Source organism: Gasterosteus aculeatus, chromosome 4, assembly GCF_964276395.1.
Source record: "Gasterosteus aculeatus chromosome 4, fGasAcu3.hap1.1, whole genome shotgun sequence".
Classification (NCBI taxonomy): Eukaryota; Metazoa; Chordata; class Actinopteri; order Perciformes; family Gasterosteidae; genus Gasterosteus; species Gasterosteus aculeatus.
The window spans coordinates 5,264,644-5,273,871 of record NC_135691.1 but is presented as its reverse complement, the minus strand read 5'-3'; the positions used below and the strand labels follow the sequence as shown (position 1 = coordinate 5,273,871).

At 46.6% G+C, this 9,228-nt stretch overlaps 2 protein-coding genes across 4 annotated transcripts; both read right to left on the bottom strand.

Annotated features, from left to right (window-relative positions):
- Window positions 1–559: 559 nt before the first annotated feature.
- On the bottom strand, window positions 560–4,627 carry LOC120817017 (inositol-trisphosphate 3-kinase B). The gene is made up of 8 exons (XM_040172746.2): window positions 4,536–4,627; window positions 3,547–4,383; window positions 2,334–2,418; window positions 1,861–2,074; window positions 1,523–1,727; window positions 1,320–1,421; window positions 1,071–1,142; window positions 560–959 (listed from the first exon to the last, which is right to left on the bottom strand). The coding sequence occupies exons 2-8, from the start codon at window positions 4,372–4,374 to the stop codon at window positions 708–710; spliced, it is 1,758 nt and encodes a 585-aa protein (XP_040028680.2). The 5' UTR covers window positions 4,375–4,383; window positions 4,536–4,627; the 3' UTR covers window positions 560–707.
- Window positions 4,628–4,767: 140 nt separating this feature from the next.
- Window positions 4,768–9,162, bottom strand: LOC120816935 (seipin). Of its 3 annotated transcripts, none has more exons than XM_040172615.2 (10): window positions 9,057–9,162; window positions 7,873–8,133; window positions 7,690–7,768; window positions 7,433–7,576; window positions 7,306–7,341; window positions 6,522–6,656; window positions 6,328–6,425; window positions 5,779–5,908; window positions 5,627–5,693; window positions 4,768–5,540 (listed from the first exon to the last, which is right to left on the bottom strand). In XM_040172615.2, the coding sequence occupies exons 2-10, from the start codon at window positions 8,121–8,123 to the stop codon at window positions 5,401–5,403; spliced, it is 1,080 nt and encodes a 359-aa protein (XP_040028549.1). In that variant the 5' UTR covers window positions 8,124–8,133; window positions 9,057–9,162; the 3' UTR covers window positions 4,768–5,400. The 3 variants fall into 3 exon arrangements, with proteins under 3 accessions (XP_040028549.1, XP_040028550.1, XP_040028551.1); XM_040172616.2 differs by having other exon boundaries at window positions 7,873–8,128; window positions 9,057–9,140; XM_040172617.2 differs by lacking the exon at window positions 7,306–7,341.
- Window positions 9,163–9,228: the final 66 nt, after the last annotated feature.

Here is a 9,228-nt window from a genome sequence, read left to right as displayed (position 1 = left end):
TGGTAAATTGTGAGCTGCAGACGAATTGTGTTGCAATATAGAAGTGTGTCCGATATTTGTTCCTCTGTGGTATAAAGAAAAAATTAAAAACACATTTGAGCTGGAAATACAAATGTACCACAAAGGTGAATTAAAAGCTCCATAAGACAAAAAATAATTACAGACTTCACAACGGGAGGATTTATTAGGACAGATTTAAAGTTGGCGTAGTAGTTGGACGGTTTCTGGGTATTAGTTACGTGTACTTCTAGAGAAGGAGAGGACAGAAGCGATCATTGTTCTTTTCACTCAGCTTGGTCGTCGATCTATATGCGTGCATGTTTGGTATCATTTATAAACCATGACTCTGTTAAGCCAGAGAGGGTTTCCTTTGTTGCTGTAAACAAATAACCAGTTTTGCAACGAGCGACAAGATCCCTGAGATTTTACAGACCAGCTGACGGAAATTTAGTTTTTGGTCCTCTGTGAAATACGCACTGTTAGTGAATGTACATACCAGATGTACAAATGCAAGACATCAGTCAGTTTCCTGCAGACTTGAACTGATTCATACCGCTATCGCTCCTCTTTCTCAGCACACAAAGACAGATTCCTGTCAAAAGAAATCCTCCTCTTCTACTGAACGAGTCAGTCAAAAGTCCAAAGTCTCCCATCATCGGTTTTGTCCACGTGACCCTGGATTTGAGTGTTGTGTATATTTGGGTATTTCATACAACGCTGTTGTCCTCCCGACAGCTGTGCTCCTGCTGCCAGGAGGCCACGCTGATGGCCTGACTCAGAGAAGTGATGAGGGAGGTCAGGCCGATGAGGTAGCCGTCCTCTCTGCTCCCCTCAGCCCACGGGACGTTGTGCCTGAGCCGGCTCGCGTCAGACACCGGCGTCGTCTTGGCGAAGTCTATCATCCACACGTTGGCCCTGCTGCTGTGGTCGTGGACGAAGAGGAGCGAGCTGCCAATCACCTGATCGGGTCAAAGAAATAGATGATGACATCGGCCCAAAGACCAATGTGGTTTTAATAACGATCTAAAGCAGAATTGAACAGGAAAAGAAACATCTGCGTTTAAGCCAACCTCATGGGTTCTGAAAAACAATGAATTCTTCAGTGCATCGCTTAGGGCCAGCAGTCTGGAGTGGTAGGCCTCCTGAGAGCACAGACGAGCACAGGTGGGTTTAGCACACATCGCAGGTACATAATAAACTGGGTGGAAAGCACATAGTAAAATGACAGCAAGTCCAATCCAGTTGTTTTTTTTTGTGCTGATTGTTGTATGATTTAGGACGGATGTTTTAGCGGTGTCTTCATAACGGGTAGAACTGACCAGGATCTCCCGCTGTCTCCTGGTGAAGAAGAGCAGGGCCTCCGTGACCTGAGCCAAAGTCATAATTTTCCTAAAGTCCCGTTGCACACTGCCATCCTCCGTCTGACAAGAAGAGCACAACAGCACAGACGTATTGTTGAGAATCAGACACTGCAAATAGGATCTTTGAGTTGTGCCGGGATTTCATTGGCCTTCAATCCTACCATGATGCCTTCGATCCTGAAGCCCAGTGTGGCCGTGGAGCTGGTCGTGTCCTTCCACTGAAGGTACCGGGACTTGGTCACGCCTCCCTGTTCATGTTCCTCGGCTGACGGAGCGGACGGGTCTATTTTCACCATCTTCTGGTACATATCACTCCGCAGCGTGGCGTTGGTCCGGGCTTTGACCAGCTCCTCCTCCTGGTATGTCCTGTGAAGGAAACTCTCATGTTGTACATACATAGAACAGATTGATTTCACTAACTGGACTCATTTCCACACGGTCAGTTAGTGTCTTGCATCACTGCTCCATTACTCTCTGGCAGAAAGAAATAATAAGCCACCTGACTCCCATCTTGCAGTCCATGATGACGGGTTTCCTCAGGCCGCTCAGCAGGTCCTCCAGGCGGATGTAGCAGAGCTCCCCCTTGGTGACCAAGCCGTGGTACTGGGGGACGAAGGGTCTCAGCGGGTCTCGCATCAGGCAGTCCAGGCAATTCGCCTCCACTTCGCTGTAGAGTTTCAACACCTCCCCTCCGTCACTCAGCTGGAGGGAACCTGGCAGCCGCGAGGCATAAAGTAATAAAGTCGGTCAGATATCATCGTCAGTGTGTGTTCCCGTGTGATTTGTAGGTTCAAACACGAGGGAACAATCACGTCTGTGTGTCGTGGTCTTCTATGAGATTCTTTGATCCAATGAAAAGTGAACATAAACATATATGTATATATGAACTATATCTGTTATGCAGTAGTGTACAGACACGTGCAGTAATGTGGTGAACACAGTAGTCACTGAGGAGGTTCGGGTTGGACGTGCCTTGATGTCCAGCCAGCTGGACCCAGGAGCTCTGCCGCCGCAGCGACCAGTGCATCATGGTCATGTAGGTTTTCCAGGAGCGGCACTGCGGCACAAAAGAATAGCAGATTATGTGCACCGCTGCATGCGAGACAAACGAGGCGTAGAGCCTTTCCCGCTTTGTTTTTTAAGAGCACAAGGAGAAAAGTAAGTTCACCTGCAGGCTATCGATATTTCACTTTGTCGTTTATATGCATGTGAGTGGCAAAGCCTCAGCTAGCAGGTGGGGTCCAACTCGGGCCTTGTTGCCGTGAGGGGCCAGCGGTGACAGAACCACCTCCTCATGAAGGCTAAAGTATGGGCTTCCCATGTTTGCGAGGCGTTAACAGGCCTCTTTCACAGCGGAGAAGGTGTCTCATCAAGCCATGACAGTGTGACAATGAAATTCAGCCTTTCATTATTCATTTTACTATTCAAATCTGTACTTTTCCTACTTTGAGATGACAATATGTCTGCTGTTTAAAGGGCCAATGTAGCGTGACATTAGCGTATCATCAAGGCCCTACTGTGAACGAGGGGCTTTTGTTGGGAGAGATTAAAGAGTGCAAACGCCTTCTACGTCCACGTAAAAAACTGTTATGAGGTGCGTACGGTGTTTGCACAGCGCACAGCTCGACAGCTAAGTTCTGTTTTGCATATACACAAAACAGCCGCCACAAGACAAAGGCATGAATCACCAAAACAACAAACGCGGGAAGCCACAGCGGAGCCGAGCATGCTCAGTAGAGGCACTGACAGGCCTCACTGACAAGTCTGAGGGAAATGTCTGTGTTGTGTTTAGATTACGACTTAGCAAATGTTTACAAGGGCTTTTGTTGTTGGTCACGCAGGAGCAAAATGTTTTGAAGATGCGTATATTTCTCATGTCATTTAATGATAGTCTTGTATTCGGTCCTCGCAGGCTCACACTTCCTCCCACTAACTGACCCCTTCTACGTCCATATCTGCAGCTGCAGCAGACAGGTATGCAAACGCTATTCAAATCGGACTTTGTCAAAGTCCTCATTCAAGCCAATGCAAATGTACCGGGACCAAATGTGCATAGAACAGTTACGAAATATAGTGTCAGTGAGCCTCTCCTGTGGAGAACCCCAGCAGCCAGATGCACAGAAGTGATGCCGGACTGGTGCATAAAACGCCCCTGAATATCTTTTTGTGTGTCGTCTAATCTCACCTTCCTGAACGCCATCCTCTTTGAGCCGACATCTTCTCCCTCGCTGAAGACTTCGTCGCTCTCTGCCGAGGAGAAGTTGACGGAGGAGCTGGAGGAGGTGGAGGAGACCTGCAGAAGCTTGGAGAGGATTGGATGTGGGGAGGACCACTCTCTCATTCCCGCCACCTGCTCGGCCTGTTCGTCCTCCCCCTCTGGGGTCTCCCCTCCCCCTTCCTCCTCCTCCACCTCTGCCGCTGCGACGGGAGACATCTTCCTCTCTCCATCCTCTGCTTCTTGTCTGTGAGCCTCTAAAATGGAGTTTCTCCCCCTCCAGTGTTTCCAGCTGCTGTTTGGGGACGACCCACAGTCCGTCTCCCCTCCGCTCCCTTCTACGCTTCTTTTCCCGCTCCACCTCGCCCTCTCCCAACCGTCCGTGTCCACCTCGTGGCTCCCCCAAAGCCTTTCCTTCCTCCTCATCCTCCATTTGGCCTTCACCTCATCCCTCGCTCGCCTTGCGTTCAGCTCAAAGTCCTCTTTTCTCTCCGGGCCTCGAGCGACCTGATTGCCTTGTTTCCTCGTCACGTCACCGGAATCCGGATTGATTGGACCGTCCGCCTCGCCGTCTTCTCCGAGTCCCCCGATACACTGACTGTAAGGTGGGAAACTTTTTGTGGACTTCAGCCTGGGTCTGGATCTCAATCGGACCTTCCTGCAGCTGCCGGACGGGTTCTCGCTGATGGTCATCTGTTGCTCCATCTCATCTGACAGCATGGCAGAGAAGTCCTCGTCCTCAGTTTGCTGGCTCTCCGTCTCCATCCCCCCCGTGGTGTTCTGATCAGCCGTGTCCATGCTGGAGTCCTGCGTGTCAGCGTAGGCAGAGAATCCACTCAACGCGTGCTTGCACAAAACAAGGAAATGTTTGCGCTGTCCGGGTATTTGTTTGTTGACAATTCTGTAAGCAGTATTTTAAAGGCGTCTTCAAATTACACGGACCGTGTGTCCATTCTCACCTTCTGTTTTCCCCCCCGTAGAAACCGCTCCGTGCCTCTGTGCCAGCGAGCTGCGTCCCTCTCTCATTCTCGCTGCTCGCACCTTGTTTTGCATGCAGTGATGTCATGAAGGTTCCAAAAGCTTCCAGAGGACATCCAGGAATGACACACCGCGCGCAGGTGGAGGGAGGCACCGTGTTCTTCGTGCCCTCACTGTTTTCTGACCACTCAATCAAACAAGAACTCTGATAAACATTTTTCAAGATTTATTGCAGTTTGACAGAAGTTTTTTTTTTTTGAACAGGTTTAAAGTTAATACTTTAATACTTTTGGGGGGTCGTTTTTTACACTTATAAGAACATTTTGACATAAAGGTTTTAAGCAATGTAAAGTAGTATTTAAGCTACAGCATGTTAGTTATGACTTGCAAACGAAGCTCCATGTCTGAAAGAAAACCTTTTTTGACATGAAAGCTAATGGGTTTAAGTCAGTGTTAATAAATGTGTCTGCTTATTCAACTATTTCGAGGGTACCTCACATTTTTATTTATTCATGTGCTTATTTATATTCTAATATCATATATTTATCCAACAGATCAAACACACTGAGAATGAAAAGTCACAAAGGTGCTGGTGAGATCATTAATACTAAAGCAAAACAGTACAAGACAATATTTTTTTTGTCAAACGTATTCTATTTATGGCTCTAACTTTCCTTTTAAACATGTATTATCCTGCACTAAAAGATTAAATTCCTTTTCAGTGAAAATTGACTTCTGAAACACAGATGACATGATGCAGCGTCAAACATGTACATTTAAAGCAGCGTCGCTCTGCAGTGTGTACATGATTTCAGAAGCATCTCAGATCTTGTTTTACTGTAATAATCAGGCTGCCTCGGTTTCCTTCGAGTCCACCTGACCGTGAGCCCGTCGGGGCGGCACCTCCTCGTTGGCGCTCGTGGGTGGCGCCTCGCTCGGCTCCGGCTTTTTGGAGTCGTCTGAAGGGGACAACAGCCTTTCAGTACCTGTGAAGGAAGTTATTGTTTTATTTCATCACTGATGCAAACAACAAAAAAGCTGAAATTGACTGTGCCTGTGCTTTTTTTTGCACCTGCAGCATCTTCTTGGTGGTTCTTTGTGTTCTCATCCCCATCTGACGGCAGTCCATCTGATGCCATCTATGAACAAAGAGTAAAAGACGTCTCTCGGGGCGTGTGCGGTCGCAGTGAAACCTTCTCTGCGGTAACGGCCCTCTCCTCTCACCTGCCCCGCTCGCCAATCCACTCTCAACACCAGCCGCACGTAGCAGAGGGCAAAGACGCCATTGAGGAAGATGAAGTTCGTGGACACGCCCACCATGGTTGACAGGAGAGGGAAGTTGAACAACAAGTATCTGGCATAGAAAAATAAACCAAGTAATTATGAAGTTGGTGGTAAAAGTCGTCCTCGCAGCCTGACTCCTACTTAAATGCCATTTGTAATATTTTCCTCACACAAACACCCGTCGACATGTTGTGCTCCAGTGAGAGCGGTAAGGTGTGGACGTGAGAGGGAGATTTTACAGTGAAGGAACATGTAATTTCAGTCAAATGAGTTTTAGTTTTGCTTATTTGAGACAAGATTTTATCACAGAAGGAAAAATGCGGAAATAAGCGACCGTTTTATCTGCAGTTATAAGCTGTTACAAAAACAGTAGACGTTCTGTGCTGCGCAAAAGTCGCCCGTCAACTCTAATTCTACTGCAGTCTAATTTTGTGCTGTAGCCTTGTTATGCGATGGTCTGTGTGACGTATAACGGGGTACACGTCTTACCTCATGCCAGTGAAGTGAGCATGAATGAGGAGCTGAGATGAGTAGATCTGCACCTTGCTGGACAGGATCTCAATGACGGCCGTCATCGAGGGGAAATACTGCGTGCATGAAGATGGAGCGATAAGGTGGACTGCGTGCTGGTTAAAGTACACTGACACGTTCGCGTCACGTTCACGAAGCGAGGCTCGACTCACAGGGTCGTCCGTGAAGTCCGAGAAGAGCTCCACCTGCAGCACTTGTTTCTGCTCAGCGACCCCGGTCAGAAAGGCCGGGAGGAACAGCAGCGTTCCCAGGTACCTCAGCAGGTCTGAGCGGTATCGCAGCACGCCCTGACATCAGCACGGATAACCAGTCACAGGCACATATACACACCTTCATTCATTCATCCTCCGTTAATCGGCTCTTTCATTCAAAAGGTCCCCAGAAGGATGAATTTCCAAGAAAGGTTGATTGGATGTTGTCATGAATGCAAAAGCTTTAATTAAACGCAACGATTCGGTTGGGTGCCCAGTTTAATGTGTGGATAGCTCTGCAGAATTCAGTTTGTGTAAACCAAAAACTTTTTTTACCGTTGAAAAAACTGTGGATTATATTCAAAGTGATTCGTAGGTGATTCCTCCAAAACATTTACAGTAACACCATCACAAAACACAGCCCTAAAAAGTAGCATATCAATACTTATTTAATACGTATTTAGAGGACTGTTTGTGCTCCCTCACAATATACAGGCTTTTCTTTACTGATCCCTCCGTGTTTAATGAAATGAATTTAAATCCACGTTTGCATCCCTTATTCATGGAAGATCTCTACTCACACCATGTGTTTGTGGTATCAGGCCTTAGTTCACATGTTTGCCCTGTTGTCTCCATCACCTGAGCACTGAGATCACCCTCGGTCGCAGCGAGCGTAAGCAGCCCCGGCCTGGCTCTGACCAGGCTGTGTGGTTAAAAGGTCATTGTGCGTCTGCGCTGTACTCACAAAGCGAGAGCTGGAGGCGGACAGCTGCTTTGTTGCCTGAGAAACACACAGCGATGCGAACGTGAACGATTGGGTTTGGCGGGTTTTGGCAATGAGGCACTGGGAGCTGAACAAATCAAGGACTCACAGAGCGAGCAGAGGACGCAACTCTCCGTCCTCCCCGGGAGAAACAGGTCGTCCTGATCATGAACATCCCCAGCTCCTGATTGGTCGGAGAATCGGGCATCTCCAGCTGCAGAGACATCTCATAGGGCTGACCGAATGTCAGCACCTGGAGACACGTTTTAAAACCGTTACATACAGTGGATGCATTAATGGATGCACACACACACACACACACACACACACACACACACAGACACACACACTCCCATACACACATACATGTTTCTTATTCCTCATCAGAGAGACGTTGGCCACAGGATAAGAGCACAAAAAAGAGGCGGGAGATTCACAGTCCGTCCTGCGCACACAGTGAATCATCACGTAAGTAATTAAAAACAAGAAAGCAACAATCAAACACAACGCAACTAATCGGTGTCGGTGTGTGAGATGTCACATACACACCTGTAGTAATAGTGCACAGGTGCGTGAAAAGCCGCCAGTGGCATGTAGGAGTAGTAGAAGCTGCCGTATAAGAAGGCAGAGATTAAGAAGAGCAGGGTGACGACAAAGAACAGAACAAATCCCTGCACGGCTTTCTGACGGGCGTGCGAGATCACCGTGGCGACAGCATCCTGGAGGCCTTGCAGGGCTCGGCTGATGAGGGCAAATAGGTCTTTAGCGTCATCTGGACGCAAATGCGCTTCTTGATCCATGAAGTCTGGACTTTGACAAACAAACAAAGTAAAGTGAACTTTTTGAAAAGTAGATTAGGACAGGGCTTCCCTGGAACAGATGAACGAAAAACTAAAATATAAAAAAAGATGCAACAAAGAAATCTAAAATCATGACGTCATGATGCCGATTGACACAAGCCGCCCTTTGACAGTACTGAGAGCTGTGAAACCACTAAATCAGATCCGAGTCACAAGTGGGGCCCTTTCACATCATGTGACTGAAACAAACTACCAAATGATGTGACCAAATGAATATGTATCACTTTGTTTTAATAATAACTTTACTAATAATGTTACTTTTGATCAAAGCGGTGATCAATTATCTTAAAAATGTAGCTGTTAATCGAGAAAATGTAACTAAATGCTTTTACTTTACATGAGTCAAACTCTTTCTATTTGTACAAAATGTCATACTTTGTTAGAAACATTTTACAGCATTAGATCACATACAAACGGTACCTTGCAGTACATGCAAGTTGAGATGAAATTATTAGTCAATTGACAGAAGATAAGTGTGAACTGGTTTGATTATCATTAAAAACATTAAGTGGATTTCTTGCTTCTCCTTTTGATCTTTGTCCAGATTTGAATTTACTTTTAATCATTTGTAGTTTTTTAACTGTTATTGAAGCTGCCCTCATTCTGCATTGATTAGTACTACTATTACTACTCTACAAACATCAAGTCACAGAGTGAAATATTAGATATGAAAACTTTTTAATCTCATTTTTTTGAGGAAAGGAGTTGCTACTTGCACAACACATTAATGGTCACTGTGAAGACTTCAAGAGTTATGCTGGAAAGGATTATCGTGTGCACTGAAGCATTATCTTTACTCAATATTCAGATTAAAACCATGATTTGTTCATGCGATACCCAACACGCTCAACATTACTTGTCAAAAAAACTCACCTCTGGTTTCCAGCTATGAGATGTTGTCACTTCTTCTTCCCCTGAAGTCTCTTTGTCCACAGTTTGATGCTGTCTGGAAGAAAGGGTGTCAACAGCAACCTCCCCCGACCCCTCCGATTAACTTGAGCTGCCAAAAAGCTGCCATTGGACGAGGTTTAGTCCTTCCCACACG